This window comes from Corylus avellana, chromosome 4, assembly GCF_965113065.1.
Source record: "Corylus avellana chromosome 4, dhCorAvel1.hap1.2, whole genome shotgun sequence".
Taxonomy (NCBI): Eukaryota; Viridiplantae; Streptophyta; class Magnoliopsida; order Fagales; family Betulaceae; genus Corylus; species Corylus avellana.
In genome coordinates this window covers 11326023-11346974 of record NC_142493.1, presented here as the reverse complement: position 1 = coordinate 11346974, position 20952 = coordinate 11326023, and the positions used below count along the sequence as shown (strand labels likewise).

At 36.0% G+C, this 20952-nt stretch overlaps 1 protein-coding gene and 1 pseudogene across 2 annotated transcripts; both read left to right on the top strand.

The window, feature by feature from the left end:
- The first annotated feature begins 11940 nt into the window (after positions 1–11940).
- LOC148586303 (uncharacterized) lies at positions 11941–14603 on the top strand (annotated as a pseudogene). The gene is made up of 6 exons (XR_015912021.1): positions 11941–12335; positions 12464–12515; positions 12973–13026; positions 13116–13209; positions 13937–14003; positions 14201–14603. The product of XR_015912021.1 is annotated as an uncharacterized LOC148586303 (transcript).
- Positions 14604–18961: 4358 nt separating this feature from the next.
- LOC148586302 (uncharacterized) lies at positions 18962–20644 on the top strand. The gene has a single exon (XM_088515552.1). The coding sequence runs from the start codon at positions 18962–18964 to the stop codon at positions 20642–20644; it is 1683 nt and encodes a 560-aa protein (XP_088371678.1).
- Positions 20645–20952: the final 308 nt, after the last annotated feature.

The following is a 20952-nucleotide window of genomic DNA, read 5'->3' as shown; positions in this document are numbered from 1 at the left end:
TCATCCTCCCCAGGTTGGACAGAATTCGCCATCGAATTCGTATCCTCATTATTGAAACTCATAGGTATTAATTTTCACCCTACTTCATTCTCCCCCTGTTAGAGAGAATTTATCCACGAATTCGGCCGGTTCTTTCCGCGGTCTTTCGGATGCCCTGTGAACTTGTTCCATTCGCCCTTCCTCAAGATCAAGACAAGGCAACACCCCACAATAAACGTGATGCTCTTCATCATCAATATACCTTGATGCTTGTCGTCAAGGCCCCACACATCACTTGGTAATATTTCGGGTTTGCCGTACTTCTCTCATTCTTTTTTCCTTCCACATGCCATGAAGATACTCAAGAATAGGTCAGCCATTTTCTCTCTTGCGAACATGTAATTCTCCTCATCTACATGAAACTCATCATAATCAATGTTATGAGAATTGGATAAAATATCGTCTACACCAAGGAAATCAACATAACCTAATTCTTCATCACTAAAATTAGGCAATTCACCTCGAAGGTCTTCATCAACCGCTTCATAATCTGTGATGTCATTCGTGGGCTCTTCCTCTTCCAATGGGTCATCTTCTTTGGGGTAGAGGCCGCCAAACATGATAGTAAACAAATCTGCTGTGTATTCTCCCTCTTATTCGGATGGCAAAGGTCTTTCATTCGGATCTACTTCATTGACATCGTCATTATAGGTTGGTGGAGAATCCCAATCCACAAACCCTTGTAAAGGATCTTCAACATCTTCATGATCAAACTCTTCATTAATGACCTCGGATTCCTAGAACTTCTCATCAACAGGTTCACCTTGCCCCTCCACATATAGATTGGGTAGATGGAGTTGAGGTTGGCGAGTAAGAGTCAAATTGGCCTGTCGTGGACTCTCCGCCTCAATCAATGTTTCCCTAAACACATTTTTTTCATAGGACTTTTCTCTTTTCTTTGTCATAGCCATAGACCCTTGTCTCCAATTATGTGATTTTCGGCCCATGGTATTCTTATGAGGCAAGAAAGCAACTAGCATATACTTCAATAGTTTCTCCCAACTATTGATCTTCAATTTGGCTTGCCACACCCTAGTTTGCTTCAGTTGTTGCCACCACACAACAACTCATCCTCAGAATGTGTGTACCACCAAAGAGACTCGTCGTTCATCGGGCACCGCTTTGAATTCAAGAACCACTTCAATAGCCAACACCCAATCCATAAATTCTTCAGGTTGTAGATCCCCTTGGAATTCCGAGATATTGAGTTCAAACCCATTCACCCACATGTTGGCATGAGCTTGCGCATGGTGCTGACATCCGTGCGTTCAACGCTCCGTAAAAGGGTTTCCGGATCTATTCTCATTGTGACCATCCATGTTGGATAATCAGGTAGTGAGGGCTTTGAGTTGATCCCCAATAGCTGCGAATTGCTCCTCCATGTGTTGCTAACGATCAGTGATAAATTTGCCTTCCACCTCCACAAACCGCGGCCTTGGTTGGCGACAACAACCGTTTGGCCCACCACCCATGTGCCGCAAACGAATCATCGGTTGCTCCTTACATTCTGCCTCCGTGTGCATGTACACTTCGTCCATGTCTGCCAGACGGTCACTCCTCCCCATTCATGGAGAGTAACCTGGCTTTGATACCAACTGATGCAGCGTGACTTAGTGGGTTGCAGCGAAGAACATCAATAAGGAACGAGATAACTAGTTCTAGATCTTGAGTCTACCAAAGATCTAATAATTCTTCTCAAAATGATAGAGTCTATCTAAGGTTTGACGAAAAACAAGGAAGAAACTAAACTCTGAGTATTCTCATTCATCAAAACTGATTCATAAACAACTGCTTTTCTAGAGGCTATAAGCATGTATTTGTAGACCGCCAAAACCCTAAACCTAATAAAAAATGAAATATAGACTCCCAAAACCCTAAACCTAGTAAACATGAAATAAAGTCAGCTAAGCAAAACAAAGCTACTCATTCGAACGAGACAAACGGCCGTTCGAATGGGAAATATAGACTCCCAAAACCCTAAACCTAATAAAATACGAAATATAGACTCCCCAATCCCTAAACCTAGTAAACATGAAATAAAGCTAGCTAAGCGAAACAAAGCTACTCATTCGAACGGGACAAATGGCCGTTTGAATGGGAACTAAACTGAGAAAATAAAAATGCAAAAATCAACCTAGGCGTTCGAACGGGGTTTGAACGGAGCTCTCTGACCTCCCTGGATCACTTAGACCCAACTACGCATTTGAACGGGCTGCCTTGCCGTTCGAACGGTCTTCCACTATTGTGCAAGATTGTGAGCGTGTCACCATCTTCCGTGGTGTCTTCACACTTACATCCTCATGAACTCCCAAGCACTTTGATCTACATCATAAATCGAATTCCATTCAAAAGAATTGAAAATAGTCATTTTAATCGTGTAAACAAGTACATCAAGTTGAGAAAAGATAAAAGAGATAACTCGCATTGGTGATGCAAAGCTCACATTGTGTTTCAATGTATTGGCTCTCTAACTACACGTAAAAGAAGCACAAATCCATGATGACCTCTAACCAACATGATTGTGTACCATCATTTTTTTTTTCTTCATAGTTTTGATCTTTAATCCAATATACTAAGATGGTGTGCCTCATAAGCTATATAAAGCTGAACTAGCTATACAACTCAACTTAGTTGTAATCCCAATTAAATCAGGTGAGCTTTATGAATCCTTTTTCAACTAATTGAAAGCAGCCACATCTCTCCTTTTTCATCCTTATATCTTTGTTAACAGTGACCCTTCTCCATCTTTTCCGATAGAGACCACTCTATCATATTTTCCTCAATTGCACATTAACAATGAAAACCTAGACTAATTCTATTGATGACTACAATTGATCTTTTTAAAAGTTTAGTTTACACAAACATATAATGACTCACTTTTGATAACATTATGAGAAAGAGGGTAGTAAGAGCCACAAGGACAAGAGTCTTCTAAAATCTGGCCAATTTACTTTTTCAAAAGAATTCTGTTTCCTAGGCCAAAGCCCTTTATCCAAAGCTTATAGTTTAAGCTTGTCCTACTTCCGTGTGCTAACTAATTCTAAAGGTCCTTTCTTAGGCAATATTGGAGCTCTAAATTAGCCAGCATAAAGATCCAATTGACATCCCTTAAAGTGGTGCTTCCCCAAAAAGATTGATTTACTTCCTTTTGCTTCATACTATAAACTAACTAAAGTTAGAGCTATCACATCCTTTTTAATTAAACAGAGTTCAGTAGTCAGCTCAGAATGCCATTATAAAGTCCCTTCGTTATAGAGGACTTATTTGTTTCTTTTATAACCACATGCACCCATTTTCATTATTTCCTATTTCAATACAAAGCCTAATATATAGAAAAGTGCATCAAAACTTTCCTTGTGGGTCCTGCTTACAATATAACAAGATAAATTCTATTTGAACAAAGTATATAATTATTTTATGAGGGGACAGCACCACAACTATGAGCTTCCCATTTTCTATGTATTTCCACTAGATTCCTATTATTCTATTCTCCCAATTTTCTATTAGGGAATTAATCATATATCCCAAGACCTGTGAGATGCGAAAAATAAGAAGAATACAAAATAACAAAGATTAGGCAATCAACACACGACACCAAGATTTAAGTGGTTCGGCTTAACAAGCCTACATCCACTAGCGGAGACAACCCGGAGAAAAATCCACTATCAAAAGATGGAGTACAAAAATAGTAGGGAGAAAAATCATTCAGATCTCAAAGCCCCAATACACCTAAATCTCACTATCACACAAGAGAGGTTATTCTCAAAATAGAATATAAAAGACAAATGTACAAACTATTCTTTTGCTGGAACTGATGGCGGCTGATCTCAATTTTCTTCTCTCACTCCGCAGCACAATTTTTTTTCTTCTAGTCACTTGTTTTTGGCTCCTACAAAAAACACTAAGAAGAAAAACACCTTGTGCAGCACTCCCCCTTTGTGCTTGCTGCCTTGCACACTTTTGATATCTCTCTCACATTTTGTCCTACTCTAATTGAAGCTATTCAACTTGTGGCACTAACACAAAAGGCTAAACATGCCTCTAAATAGTGCTCCTAAGTCGGTCAAGTCAATCCTAGTACAAGTAGGTCTCCAAAACCAAATACAAGACAAACTAGGAAAAAAAAAAACAAATTCGAGTCAGACTTAGAGTGAGATCTCCAAACCCCACTAGGACAGAAAAAACCAATGGGGCCCACACATATTAATGATAGGTTGAAAGTCACAACACTAACAATCTCCTCCTTGACTTGAAACCCATCAAATCTAACAAGACATATCTCCTCGGGATGTCTCCGCCTCAGACCCTAAAGGCAATCACATTCCACAAGTGTCACTCAAGTCCAAGCGCCTCTTGAACTTCAGCATATGACTTAGTTTAGCATAACACCATGCTTTCCTACCAGTCCCGTAGACCATACAGCTTTCTCTGATGACTCTTTCTTTTTGTAGACCCATCTGCACCCTTTAGTCTTCTTTCCCTTGGGTAATTCTACCGATTCCCAAGCTTTACCTCTCCGTAGTGACTCCACCTCTTTCGGCATACCATCCTGAAGAGATGATGGATCTTCACTGCTAACTATTAGAGCAAAAGAAACCATATCCTCAAAGCCATACCTCTTTGTTGCTTTTCGATCACATTTCTCTTTGCCTCTTGGTAAAGAATTAGACTCTTCCCGGTGCTGTGAGTCTTTTGAAGATTCTCCGTCATCACATTCATCCGTGAGTGAACACTGTAAATCAAGTTCCACCTCCACGAATTGTTTCTCTTTCTGCACTGTACTTTCAGAAAGATCATCTAAGTTAACAAACTTAGACCTTTTCGGTTCCTGCTCTGTAACTTCATGTTCTGCACTTGACCCATCCTTGTACATAGCACACTCATTAAAAGTCACATTCCGACTTCTAATGATCTTCCAATTTTGATCATCCCAAAATTGATAATTGAAGGCCTCATCTCCATATCCAATGAAGTAACACTTACTGGATTTACTAACTAGTTTACTCTGAGCATCAGACTCAACATGGACATACAAAGCACAACCAAAAACTTTCACATGTGAAAGATTTACCTTTTTTTCACTCCAGACTTCTTCTGTTAGTCTATGGCTCAGGGGAACGGAGGCCCCCTATTTATCAGGTATAGTACTGCATCAGCCCTGAAAGTCTTTGGTAACACAGCATGCAACATCATACTCTTAGCACGCTCATTGAGGGTCATGTTCATGCGCTCAGCCACGCCATTCTGTAATGGTGTTCCCGGGATAGTTTTCTCCATTCTAATCCCATTCACTACACAAAACTATTTAAACACCCTATCTTCGTATTCTCATCCCTTGTCTGATCTCAAACACTTGAGCTTTAAGCTAGTTTCAGTCTCAACCATGGCCTTCCATTTCTTAAAAGTCTCAAATAAATCAAATTTGCATTTCAAGAAATAAGCATATACCTTCCTGCTTGAGTCATCAATAAATGTGATGTAATACCGCAAGCCTCCAAGAGATGCCACTGGTGCGGGGCCCCACAAATTCAGGTGTACCAGCTCTAGCTTTCCAAGCTTAGGTGCTTTGTCAACTTTCACAAAACTCACCTTCTTCTGCTTCCCTAGGATGCAGCTTTCACACAAATCAGACTCAACTAACTTCAACTCCGGTAGTTTCCCCTAAGCCTTATGTGCCATAATTTTGAGTCAACACCCGTATCTGCAACAGCAACTGTATCCTTGCTGTTCGTGGTCATATAGAGAGTATCTATCTTATAATCACGAGCCAAAATCCTGGCTCCCTTGCTCACCTTCCACTTTCCACCGTGTAAATGAATTGAATGCCCTTCCTCATCAAGCTGTCCCACTGAAATCAGATTCTTCTTCAGCTTCGGAACATGCCTGACCTTCTGCAGCTTCCATACCGAGTCAATGTGAACTCTAATGCAAACATCGCCTAGACCCACAACATCTAGCGCCATTCCATCAACCAAATACACTTTCCCAAAATCTCCAACTACATAATTGTCGAGAACTTCTTGGATCGGTGTGGTATGAAAAGAAGCTCATGAGTCCAAGACCCAAAAATTAAGAGGACTCTCAACAGATAGAAGTAGGGCATCGTGCACTTCTTCTATTACCACGACATTTGCGGTGTTGTTGTCAGTCTTCTTCTTTAGCTCTCTACAGTTCTTCTTGAAGTGGCTTGTCTTGCCATAGTTCCAACACTTAGGTTGTTGTTTGAATCTGGATTTGGTTCTCCCTTTTTTGAAATTTGATCTGCCTTGACCAGAGTTTCTGTCTTGTCCTCTACCCCAAGTCTCGAGGTTTAAAGCAGCACCAAAACAAGAGGCTTCATCCGCATCTCTTCTGCGAACCTCTTCACTGAGAATCAAATCCCTAACATCTTCATAGCTCAATTTACTCTTTCCTACAGAGTTACTCACAGCCATCCGCACGGTTTCCCAGCTATTTGGCAAAAACGCCAAGACGATCAACGCGCGAACCTCATCATCAAAATCAATTTCCACGGAGGACAATTGATTTGTGATAGTGTTGAACTCATTAAGATGTTGTGCCACTGAAGCCCCTTCCGTCATCTTTAGGTTGAACAATTTCTTCATTAGGTGCACCTTCTTGTTAGCCGACGGCTTCTCATGCATGCTTGACAAAGCTGTCATTAGACCTGTTGTGGTCTTCACCTTTACAACGTTGTGCGCAACTGATTTTGACAGTGATAACCTGATAACTACCAAGGCTTTACAATCAAGCAGAGCCCACTCGCTATCATACATGTTGTCAGGTTGTTCTCCTAAAAGAGGTTGATAGAGGTCCTTCCCATAAAGAATATCTTCAATCTGCACCTTCCAGTACCTAAAATTTGTGCCGTTGAATTTTTCGATTCCTATCTTTCCTTCTTCTATTGCCATCGCTCCCACTCGAGCCAAAAGCTCTGATTGTTACGAAATTAATCCTATTTCCCAAGACCCGTGAAATGTGAAAAATAAGAAGAATGCAGAATAACAAAGATTAGGCAATCAACACACGACACCAAGATTTATGTGGTTTGGCTTAATAAGCCTACATCCACTGGTGGAGACGACCCGAAGAAAAATCCACTATCAAAAGATGGAGTACAAAAATAGTAGAGAAAAAAATCACTCAGATCCCAATGCCCCAATACACCCAAATCTCACTATCATACAAGAGAGATTATTCTCAAAATAGAATACAAAAGACAGATGTACAAACTATTCTTTTGCTGGAACTAATAGCGGCTGATCTCTATTTTCTTCTCTCACTCCAAATCACTTTTTTTTTTTCTTCTAATCACTTGTTTTTGGCTCCTCCAAAAAACACCAAGAAGAAAAACACCTTGTGCAGCACTCCCACTTTATATATGCTTGCTGCCTTGCACACTTTTGATATCTCTCTCATGTTTTGTCCCACTCTAATTGAAACTATTCAGCTTGTGGCACTAACACAAAAGACTAAACATGCCTTTAAATAGTGCTCCTAAGTTGGTCAAGTCAATCCTAGTACAAGTAGGTCTCCAAAACCAAATACAAGACAAACTAGGAAAAAAAAAACCAAATACGAGTCAAACTTAGAGTGAGATCTCCAAAACCCACAAAGAGAAGAAAAAACCAATGGGGCCCGCACATATTGATGACAAGTTGAAAGTCACAACGCTAGCATTTTCTAAACCTCATCTATCCCAGTACACTTAGCCATTGGAAACAGATGATTGGACTATTCATAAATAGATTCAAAAATATGAAAATATATGTTAACAATTACTAACGAGACCTTTGGCTTTAATACCATGTAATATTAAATTACCAATTATCCTATAAACTTAAGCTTATAGAAAGAAGTAACTTTAACAAAGAGACCGACCATAAGGTTACAACCCGATCGACTTATATGTTTTTACTTTGGCATCACCATACCACTAGAGGTCTATTTTTGGCTATGGACTTCTCCTTATCTTAAAGAAATCAATTATTATACGCTCCTTCTACCATGTAAGATACTATTACACCTTAACATTGATTTTTTTTTTTTTTTTTTTTTTTTAATTTGTTGGAGCAAATACAAACAATAGGGAATCCATCCGACTATATTGATCCTAATACCACTTGACGAATCCTTGAATTGTTATGTAATTTTAAATGTGCTCACTAATTCTAGAGGTCCTTTCTTAGCAAGCATAAAGATACAATTAAATGACAAATGGCTGTCACTTAAAAGTAGTGCTTCCCCAAAAAGATTGATTTGCTTCCTTTTACCTCATAATAATTAACTTTTGCCAAAGCTTCCTTCCCGTAAATGATTTTGTACATAGATTAAAAGTCTATTTGAGATTGCGTTTGATAAATAGAGTTTTTAAGTTAAAAGGCACTTTTTGACAAAAGTATCATTTTAAAGCTTTGCCCAAAGTGTTTTTTTAATCATTTTTAGGCTTTTTGAACCCTTAAAAGCGCTTTTAATTTTTTTACTAAACGAGTACTTTTTTTTTTCAAACGGACTTTTTGAGTGTTAAAAATACTTTTAGGCACCTCAAACACAATCTCAAACCGGAATTGCGTTTGAGGTGGGCCCGTTGGGAATTGCATTTGAGAGGCCTAAAAATACTTTCCAAACAAATTATTGGTAAAAAAAAAAAAAAAAAAAAAGTACATCAATATTAACAGATATATACTTGGAAAAAAAGCAAAATTCAGATATTATTCTAAAAATAATATTGAAATGTTAAGTATGAATCTTTTCATTATTTCCACTATATTTCTATTATTCTCTTCTCCCAATTCTTCTAACCCTCCTCATCTATCCCATATTCTCAATGCTGCCGGCCCACTCTTTCAGAGGTTAGTTTTGTGACGCCATCCTTCTTCTAGTTTTCTTATTCATGGTTTTTCAATCTCTCTGTCCCTCTGTCTCTCAGGTTGTTACTCTGTCATTTCCGGCCATGCAATGGGCATGGAATATTGGAATGGTTTTTCTCAAGGCATGGAATATTGGAATGGAAGGGAAGGAATATTGGAATGGAATGGAATGCTATTTTCAGCCGTGTTGGATTAGCCTGAATTATTTGTTCTTATTTGTTCGAAAGGGTTGTGCGGCAGTCCTCATTACTCGAGATACAGCAGTACTGAAAATTTGAAAGGGTTGTGTTATTTTAATTTTCATAAAGTTCTCAGATTTTAAAATTTGAAAATCTCATATTTTAGAAAATTTGAGGGGATACAAATCCATTATTTTCTTAGTTTGTTGATTTTCTTAACCATTTTCAATGATATCTTGTTTACTTTTGTGATGCACTTCTAGCATCCAAAAATTCATCCAAAGCAAAGCGGGCCTGCTAGTCTGCTAAAAGCCTATTCCAGTTGGTTAGTTAAACTCTAAATAAGCTCATGAAGGAATTTTCCTGAACTTCAAAAATGTGTGATGACTCATAACTTGTGTGCGGTGTACTTCACTTTTAGTGTCATCTAAAGGCTCCGAGAAGGTTTTTTTCCAAAAGATAAAAGGAAAGGGGTAACAGTAAACTACTATTCCTTATTGAAAGCCAATTCGAGATGGCAAATCTCCTAACAATTCTTTACACTTCAAAAGCTACTCCTCCTTGCACTTAGTCAGCCTTATATAAGGCTTAGCAACTAAAGCAATTCAGTTACAAAGTTGATTACAACTAACTAAAATAACTGCCACTTATACACGTGCAATGCTTATTGAAACAGAATTAACTACTTCATAGAATCTAACTTCATCTAACTGTATTGTTTCTCCTCCAGCTCATCTTCTCTTCCTTGCAAATCTGCCTTAACCTCTTCTGCATCTCCCGTGACATAGCCTCCCCCTCTAAAGCACCTTGCCCACAAGGTGCGGACAAGAATGTTGTAAGTGGAATAATTCCTCCCAAGAAGCATCATCTTTAGTTTGCCCCACCCACTGAACCAACACCTCAGTGATTGCTCAATAGGACCAACCTCTCTGGTTTTTTTCCTTCCTTCTTCATTCTCCTGCCTGGGGGTAATAACATCATGAAGAGGCTGCAACAAAACACTCTTGTTCTCACCTCTAGTTAGTTTCACAGATTCATCATTTTCCATACGAAAACTTGAATTAGCAGCTGATCCATCCAGCAAACAGGTTCGTTCCTCATACACAAACTGCATAGTGAGATTTAGAAAATCCGACAATATAGGTCCTAGAGTTCTTAACCATTGAATGGCAAGTACCATACCACAACCATCCAAAGGTAAGATGTAAAAATCAACAATAAAAATATAACCTTGCATCTTTACCTTTGTGTTTTTGCATTTTCCAGAACTTACAAATTCATCTCCATTGGCTACTTTAACTTTTATAGCTTCCTGAAGCATAGGTTGAATTCCCAATCCTTTAGCCATTTTTTGATCTAAAAAATTATGTGTACTTCCAGAATCAATCAAGATTACTACTTTGTGACGTCTAATCATACCTACAAGCCTCATAGTCTTATGAATAGGAGTTCTAATGAGAGCATATAAGGAAATTTCAGGAAATTCTTCCAAAAACAAAAAGTCACCTGGATCGGGTTCTTCAACATCTTCCAAATTGGTCACCTTGTGCTCAACCACCTCAAGCAAGAACAATCTTGGTGAAGCACAAACATGGCAACGGCTCCACTTAGCATCACAATTATAACATAACCCATTTTTTCTTCTTTCCATCATCTCAACATTAGAAATTTTCTGCACTGGCAACACTGCCGAACCAAAAATAGGAATATTAGACTTGTGCTGATTATCAACAATACCAACATTCTCAGAATTCTTTTGCTGCCCAAACAAATTAGTTTTTCCTCCCAACAACCTAGTACCCTTATTCTCTCCCCCAAAACTTCTGGCAGCATTATTACAGGGAAGGGCATTCCATTGGGGCTTATTGCTCTTTCTGAAATTGAATATATAATCCTCTTGGATTTTGGCTAAAGAATAAGCATCCACTAGAGCCTTAGGTTTAAACATCTTCACTGCCAATCTAATTTCATCTTTTAACCCCCCCCCCCCCCCATAATACAACTCAGTTTATGTGCTTTAGGCAAATCAGCCACCCTATTGGCTAAAACTTCAAACTGTTTTTTATATTCTCCCAAAGATCCTTCTTGTTTCAACTTTGACAATGTTTTCATAGGATCATCATAAGACCCCATACCAAATCTAATCTGTAATGCTCTAGCAAAATCATCCCAAGTAGCAAAATAATTTGATTTAGGCAATTCTTGAAACCAAATTAAGGTTGTACCTTCCATATGAAAAGAAGAAATCTTCAACCTTTGACAATCTGGTGTAGAGTAGTGATCAAAGAACTGCTCAACCTTGTAACACCAATTCAATGGATCCTCCCCATCAAATTTAGGGAACTCCAACCAAATGGACTTAGTGTGGAATCCATCTCCTGCCTGAAACCCTCCACCATCTGCTGCGTGAATCCTTCCTTTTCAGGTTGAACCAAAGTTGGCCTCCATAGGATCAAAAGAGGAACTTTTATGTCTCTGTTCTGGTACCCTCTTCGATTCCTGAATGCATCTCATCACATGTGCCAACTGTTCACTTAAGAAAGCAAACTGGTCATCCTGCTTCTTCTCAAAACGATCCTGTCTTGCACTTATGAAAGCAAACTGGTCATCCCACTTCTTCTCAAAACTATCTTGTCTTGCATTCCTCTCCTGCAACTGTTGATCACGAGCTACACAATCAACCTGGAACTGTTTAAACTCCTTCCTTAACTGCACCAATTTAGACTCTTGCCCCATTGATCTAGTTTTCATGAAAAGAAAACAAATGGCTCTGATACTACTTGTAACAGTAAACTACTATTTCTTATTGAAAAGGTCAATTTGAGATGGCAAATCTCCTAACAATTCTTTACACTTCAAAAGCTACTCCTCCTTGCACTTAGTCAGCCTTATATAAGGCTTAGCAACTAAAGCAATTCAGTTACAAAGTTGATTACAACTAACTAAAATAACTGCCACTTATACACGTGCAGTGTTTATTAAAACAGAATTAACTACTTAATAGAATCTAACTTCATCTAACTGTATTGTTTCTCCTCCAGCTCACCTTCTCTTCCTTGCAAATCTGCCTTAACCTCTTCTGCATCTCCCGTGACAAAAGGAAGGTGAAGGATACAATATTCATGGATCGATTGAAGTAAATAAAGTTGCTGGAATGTTTGATTTTGCACTTGCGAAAAGCTTTCAGCAGCCAAATGTAAAAGATTTAGGAGAAGCTCTGTTTTGGTTGCTTGCCAATAACAGAGTGGTAAGCATCTATTAAATAGCCTTTTCTAGTTTTTTTTTTTTTTTGGATAAGTAATCCACCCTTAAATCAAAATTTGTTCGATATAATTAATATGTTATTTACATTTTTCACTTCTCAACACCTTTTAGGGTGTAATGGGTACATGAAACACCAAATGGTATGCACCAATATTTCATCAAGGTTGGTATTATGTTCTTGTTATGTTTCTGTCTTTGAGGTTTCATAAACAAATGCTGAATGATATTTTCCTATTTATAGAAATTTCATTTTTGCGTTTATTAACTTTGATGTTTATATTGTGATCGAAAACTAAGCAGTGATATAAATTTAATAATTGAATTAAATGCAAGAACAAACAATCAATATCGGAAAGATTTATGATGATTGTAGATCTTGGGCTGCTGTAACACATTGTATCTAAATTGTCTATGGAGTTTTTTATAAAATCGTCATGTGCTTAACTCATTTAAGGAATGGTGTTGTTTTATTAGATCAGAATCATATATATATATTTTGATGACAAGGAACCATTGTGGTAGTCTTGAACATCTAGTTGAAGAATTTTGGTCTTTTATTTTTTGTGACTGTTGTTTCGAAATCAGCAGGGATCTTTATGATTTTCTTATAAATTTGCCAGGTGGTCCCTACTATATACACTGACATTAGAGGCCGTATGATCCGGTCAAATCAAGTAAATTGAAGATGACAAAATCTTATTCTTTTATTTTATTGATTAGATCTACTATATGCCTGAGAAGCACCATCAATGGTTTTATGCAGTATTCCATGACAAAGCATTTTTGGAGTTCCGAATCGGGTTACTTTTTTCAGTCTTCCTGGAATTTTCTTCTTTTATGACATTTCTCCAGTTAAGGTTCGTATATTTGTTCACAGCTAATAGGGTATTTGAAAGTGTGATTGTGGAGTCTGTCATGATTATTGGGGTGGTTTATGTGTCATTGATGAAAGATTATGTTTCTTTTTCTTTTTTCACATGTTTAGTTTTGTTTCCTTTCGAAAGAAAAATTATAAATGCACATTATCATCGCTGCATCTCCACTCATGAGATAGTCAAACATGGATAAGGACCAACAAGGAGAAAAATCCCTGGATTCAGGGAAACTGAGGTAGATTAAGTGTTAACGAACTTAAGTTCATAACAGGATAAATTAGGTTCTAAGGGAACCTAAACCTTTTAAACACAAGGTTTGAGATTACTACTTTTCATGACTTTATTCATAGCATAACCCCTTTAAATAAAAGATTCATTACATATTACATAAGAGAGTTAGGACTGAGTCAACAACTTTTATTAAAATAATATCATAACCTAATAAGTCTAGGGTTAGCCAACTAATGCTAATATAATATAAACCTAATACATGTAACATAAACCTAATACGACTAGCCTAATATGAAAAGGCCCGTAACATTAAGATATATATGGTGGTGTACTCCAACAAGCCAAACGTGGAAGTAATCATACAATTGCACTTCTGGATAGATAAAATAAGGGGCTATTATTATGTTACTGAGATAAACTCGAAAATCAGATGCATCATAATATTCCAGATCATCTTTTACGTACGTTTATATTGCAGGTGACTTTCAAAGAGGAGCATGTTCCTTTTTTACACTTTTTGACCAATATTTCTGCAATAATTGGAGGTACTGTTCTCTCTCTTTCTCTCTCTCTCTCTCTCTCTCTCCCCCCTCCTTTTTACCTAGACATAAGCATGCATACATTTCATCCAAGTATTTCGTTAAAGAAAAATATGAAGGGTTCTCTCTTCTAGTAGTGGACATTTATGTTTCTACATACCAGATGCTTTGCCTGGATACTGGTTTATTATCTCTTTGTTTAGGTATTTTCACAGTTGCGGGAATAATAGATTCATTCATCTATCATGCATAGTCAAAAAGTGATCAAGAGAAAAATGTTAACTGGCAAATATTGCCAATATTGTCGCCATTCTGCACGTGTTGCTCCAATATTCTGGTTGATTTTGTGCAGGAGAAAATTGTTGGGTAGGGAAATCATTGAATCATTTTCTTATGAGGATTATCAATTGATGTTGTAATTATTAAGATCATGTGACTTATTTCTTCGTGGAATGAATTGTGTCAAACTTCTTATTTCATTTTGTCTAATCGCTCACTTTTATTTTCCCCTTCAATTCATTCATTCATTCGTAGATCCACTTGCCAATTGGTTTTTCATGAAGCTTTGGACGGGATTGTGAATCTGATGCATATATATGTCCAGTGAAGTAAACCCAACTTACAATATCTAAATATTGCTAATTGAAACAATAAGAGGCCTGCTGAGATCAAATTTTGATTGCACCCAGTTTTTAACGTGCAAAGCCTAATCTATTTATGTTGGCTTCCAATTTCTTCCAAACTCCATCCCATTCCTTCATTCTGTAGATTTGATAAGAAACTTCTTTAACGTCACCATTATGACAGAAGATAACAGAAGATTACAATGCACTGAACTTAAAAATGGCTCATTCAATATTATTCAATACAATGGCTCAAAGTTTTGTTTGGAAGTCAGAAGGTGGTTGTCACTAAAGACAAAGCAAGAGAATAAAGGAACATGTATATAAGGAAAAGAAGGTTTGGTGACGAAGGAAAAAAAAAAAAGGAATAATTATGTGTTACATGCTCAATTTCTCAATTGTGTAATAGGATAAATTTGAGAAGGTTGTTAGACGGAATCAGGACATCTTTCAAAAATTAGTTTGGGAATAAACTTCTTGGTACCTTTACTCCATGTCTTTAAAAAATCTTTTACAATAATTCCCCAACTCATCTTCATACGTTGGTGAATGATGCGTAGTTAAAGATAATAATAACACCAACTTATGAAAGATAAATGAACGACAACGATAAGAGAAAACAAGAATGACTAACTACCAAATGCTTTTTTTCAATGTTGAGCTGTTATTGCCTCCTCATAGTATTTTTACCCTTGAACTTATTTCCTTTGGCCATTTGTAACGTTATGTTTGCTATAACTCACTTTTGTCATATATTCTTTTGGAGCGTTGCAAAGTTTTTTTTTTCTCTTTTTTTTTTTTTTTTTTTTTCACGAAAGTTGAAATTTTATCCTAAACCATCTCTATGATAATTAGGCCTAGTAGTCAAAGATGATAAACTATAATATTGATGGTAACTTGGTGAGGCTTCCCATCGATATCTAAGTTCACAAGAAAAGGTGTGGATTATTAAAGAGAATAAATGAGCATGCAAAAATAATTTTTAAAAAAGTAGGTAGAAGAAAGGAAAAGAAGATAAAGAGAAGAACAAAGAACAAAGCAAGAGAATAAAGAAGCACGTACAAAATGAAATTATGGCACTGTTTGTTAATGTGTTTTTGGAGGGTGGTTTTTTATTTTTGGTTTAAAAAAGTATTCTGATGCAACATTAAGGTGAAAAGCTTTTTTGTGTTTTTAAGAGTGTTTTATATTTAGGTTGTTTCTTAACGTTTTTGTTTTTAGAAGATAAAATAAAAATTTTAACAAACAAAGTCAAAGGTTTAGAGACAGAAGGAAAAAAAGAGAGAGAAAAATAGGTTCATTGTAACCTGTTTCTTTCATCGTTTTGGGGGCATATCAAATTTTTGTTTTGTCTACCAAAGTGGAAATTTCATCATTTGTAAACCATCTTACTAATAGTTAGGCCGAATATTCATGGGTGATGAACTTCAATATTGGATTTTAACTTTGTAAGTCTTGTAATAAATATAAGAACTTGCAAGAAACGAACTTTTGGGGAAAAAAAAGAAAAGAAAAGAAAGAAAAAGTAAGAGAATAAAAGCCTAAGTACACAAAACAAGAAAAAAAATAATGATGAAGAAGAAAAGAAATGAAGATTTGGAGATGAAGAAAGGAACAAAGAAAGAGAATAGATAACATGTACACAAAGAAAAGAAAGTTTAGAGAAACAGGAAGAAAGAAAGGAATAATTATGTTCATTATTAATCACAGTTTTGGAAGATTAGGAATAATCATATTTTCTACCAAATCATCATTTGTAAACCATCTTTGTGATAGTTAGAAGGCACAACAGATTTGTATTTTCTTTTAACAAAGGAGAAAAAAGGACACGACAAGCTTGAAATTGTATAACAGATACTATTATAAAAAAAAAACCAATCATGAGCTACAAGATAGATAAATCATGCACATGAGCCAACTTATGTGCAATAGAATTTCAAGGATAAGTTAAAAGTCAATTTCCTTGCATTATTTAAAATTAAAGGTTTCAACTTTGAATATATAACCCTTCTCAATTTTTTGGTCTTCAAGAGTATAAAGGTTTGTTAACTAAGTGCTGTGCAAATTCTGATCTTTGAAAAAAATAAAATTAGTGCTAACAATGGTAAGTCACACATTGAGACCCACTTGAAAAGCGTGGGTCAAATGAGTATAGAAAATGCTTTAACATTATCAAGAAAACCCAACTTACAATAAGAGACTGGCCTGAGATCAAATTTTAGCAAGATGTTTCCCCAAAAATCTTTTTTTTATTTTTTATTTTTTATTTTTATTCGTACATGAAATTAGAAGTTTTATCCTTTATAAACCATCTCTATGATAGTAAGGCCTAGTACTCAAGCATAATGAACTTCAATATTGGTGCTAACTTGGTGAGGCTTGCAATAGACATCTAAGATCACTAGAAAAAAAGATGTGGATATTTAAAAAAAAAAAAAAAAAAAAAGGAGGAAGCAAAAAAACCAAGGATATAAAGGCGAAGAAAATGATAAAATAAGAGAATAAATGAGCATGTACAAAAAGAAATAACAGCTTTGTTTGTTAATGTGTTTTGGGGAGTTTTTTGTTTTTAACTTATAAAAGTGTTCTGACGTAATATAAATTAGAATACTATTTTTGTATTTTTGATAGTGCTTTGTGTTTAAATTGTTTGTTAATGTTTTTATTTTGAGAAAAGAAAATAAAAGACAAAAAAAATCTAACTGATGAACCCCCGAAGGTTTGAAGACAAAGGAAAAAAAAAATAAAAAATTAAGGAGGTTCATTATAAACCGTTTCTTCCATACTCTTACGGCCATAGCAATTTTTTTCTTTTTCTTTTTCTTTTTTTGTCTAAGACAATAGAATAGTCATCTTTTGTAAAATATCTAAACTTGCAAGAAACAAAATTGTGGACAAAATGAAAAAGATAGAGTAAGAGAATAAAGTAACACAGATAGAGAAAACAAAAAAATTGATGAAGAAGAAAAGAAAAGAAGATTTGGAGATGAAGAAAAGGACAAATTCAAGAGAATAGAGAAACTTGCACCTAAAGAAAATAATGTTTGGAGAGTAAAGAAAAAAAGAAAGGAATAATTTTTTTTTATTCAAAGCGGGAGAGGGGGAAAAGGGGAAGAAAGGAATAATTATGTTCATTATAAATCATGTCAATCACATTTTTGGAAGCACAGCAATATTGTTTTATTTCTTCTACCAAATCATCCTTTGTTAATCATTTTTGTGATTTGTATTTTCTCTTACGTATCAGAGGAGAAAAAAAAAGAGATTTGTTTGATCATTTAAGGAGAAAGAAAGCACAACAAACTTGAAGTTGTATAACAGGTACTACACGTACACTCTCTCTCCCTCTCTCATTTCTTTCCTCTGTTATCCTCTTTTCTATTGCTAATTTGCTATTGATATTTAACATGTAATTCTTAAAAGCTAAAAAGTTAATAATTTTTATAGTACGTACCTAGCTATTATTGTTCCATTTGATCATACGCGCGTGTACGTGATTGATCATTGATAATAAGAAGTCCAAAACATGCTTAATTTTCTGTATCTCTATCTCACAATTCTTTATCCTTGACAATGTTTATGAAAATACCTATTAAAAAAAATGAGTTAATCCTCACAAAAATAATATTAATAATATAAAAAACCCTAATTACCTTTATATCCTCGATCCGCATCTGTTTGAACTTTGAATGGTAAAGACGAATTAAAGAGCATCATAAAAATGCCTTTGTTATATATATATATATATATATATATATCTAACAAAGATTCCAAAAATCACCAATATAATCTCTCCATTATATTTAATTAACAATTTTATGATTTATCAAAAAGATTCAAAAAATCAGCAATATATATAATCTCCTTTAATTTGACACCATATATACAAAAGGAGATCCTTTTGAAATCGATCACTTCAATATATAATTGTGGTAGCTTAATTGGATTCTTAATTAAATCACTCACTTTGTAGGGCAGGGCGGGGCGAGGTATTAGTATTACTTAATTTGAACTAATCTTTCCCTACCCAAATTTACGTAAATGCCATCTAATTAATTTTTTGGTCTTCAAGAGGATATATATATATATATAAAGGTTTGATAAAATTAATTTAAGTGCAAATTCTGATCTTTGAAAATCTTATATTTTAATTTGACTTCATTCATTCATGATCAGACCCAATTACAAATTATATATTAATTAGCAGATTCATTTTAAAATGTTTACAAACCCTGCTCTACGTATCATCATCCTATATATATATCTGAATGCTAACCCCACCCTTTGGGTTTTGTGCCTCTGTGACTGTGTATTAATTATATATAGCAGAGAGTAAGTAAGATGGCAGGAAGGTTATGGCATCACTTGCAGCTCATAGATAAGCTGGAAAGTGCTGTATATGATTGCCAGCTATGCCGAAAGTCAGTATTGGGAAGTCGCGGCTACAAATGCGGGGAATGCTCCTATTTTTTCATTCATGAATCATGCCCCGAGCCAACAGATCACAACCGATCACATGATTTGAGAAGTACACACCACTTGATATCCATGAAGGAGGTGGAGAAGAAAGGAGATGAGAAGAAAGTAGTAGTTTGCTCATTGTGCGAGGAACCGGTATCGTCTATGTTAATGTTAGGTAACAACGACAACATTAATAATAATGGGCCTACCTTTTATTACAAATGCTGCTTCCCCAACTGCACCTTCCTCATTCATCAACCATGTGCACAATTACCCTACAAAACACCAAAACACCCTCTGCACATCACACATAGCTACCTTTTTCTCATAGCGCCAACAGAGACTCAAAATCATTGCAATGCTTGCCTTAAAGTTTTTAGTAAACGCTTCTATTACGAATGTATCAACTGCAATTATAAGCTCGACATCAAATGTGCTACACGTTGGCGAAATTTTAGTGTTGACAAATGTAACGAGCACGCATTTCTCCCCATCCTAAATCCAATCCAGTTCACTTGCCAAGTGTGTGGTGGGGAAAGCAGAGAAATTGCCAATCTATGTACCAACTGTCTACTTCTAATTCACTCTAACTGTGGAAAATTTCTAGGCACCATCAAAATTAGAGGACATGATCACTCCCTCACTTGCACATTCTCTCTTAGTCAAGTCAAAAAGCACAAGTGTGAAGTCTGTTACGAAAATGTGGATGCAAAGTATGCAGCTTACTGTTGTGATGATAAGACGTGTGATTACATTGCCCACTTACGGTGTGCATATTGGATTAGGAAGAAGGGTGAGACCATTGATTCCTCTGACTATGCTACTCATTTAGTCGAGGGCAACGATCTAAAAGAGGGTGAAAAAGCTACCCCTAAGGAGATTGTACATTTGAGTCATCCACTACATAAATTAAACCTTCAAAATGAAGAGCTCTTGGATGTGAAGCGTTGTGAGGGGTGCATGCAATTTATAGTGTTGTCCCCATTTTATGGCTGTATGGAGTGCAACTTCTCTCTCCATATAAGATGTACTAAACTACCCCAAAAGGTTATGCAACCATTACATCACAAACACCTGCTCAACCTACATGAGGTAGATTCCAATGTGCAATTGTTCAAGTGTTGGGCTTGCGAGCGAAAACGAAGTGGCTTCAACTACAAATGTGTCATGGATCAGTGTGACAATCAAATATTTGATGCTCAATGTATTTTAATTCCAGAAGTCTTTAAACATAAAGGTCACCAGCACCGCCTCTTCCTCGGTGGGTTTCAGCAACCAAATTGCAATGCTTGTGGTGAACGTCCTTATAGAATTCAGGCATTTGAATGCACTACTTGTGGGTTCCGCTTGTGTATTAAATGTGCTACTCTTCCACTAGTAACTAGGCATAAATATGACACACATCTCCTATATCTCACTTATACCGCCGAAAACAACTCTAAAGAATATTATTGTCAAATTTGCGAAGAAGAAAGAGATGAAAAGCTTTGGTTCTATTACTGTAAAAATTGTGACTTCGCTGCACATCCTCAATGTATACTTGGAAGAACTTGTTTCAATTAGTTACATTTGTTTATGTGACAGAAACATGGAGGGAGAACCTTACTGTATATAATTTAATTCAATATACAATCATTATGACTAAAACTCATGCTAATAAAGATATTTTACTCATTGTCTTCAAGCATCAAAGCACAGTGTAAAGGACAACGTAGACTTACCCTTTCCATTAGCAAAGATCAAAACTTTAAAGCTCAAAAAATATTTTGATCTTATTCCCCATTCTCTATGTCATGAACGGCTACAATAGAGAGTGGAATCTCTTTATTTTATCTTCTTCTCGTTTAGAATGAGAAAATATAATAAAAATA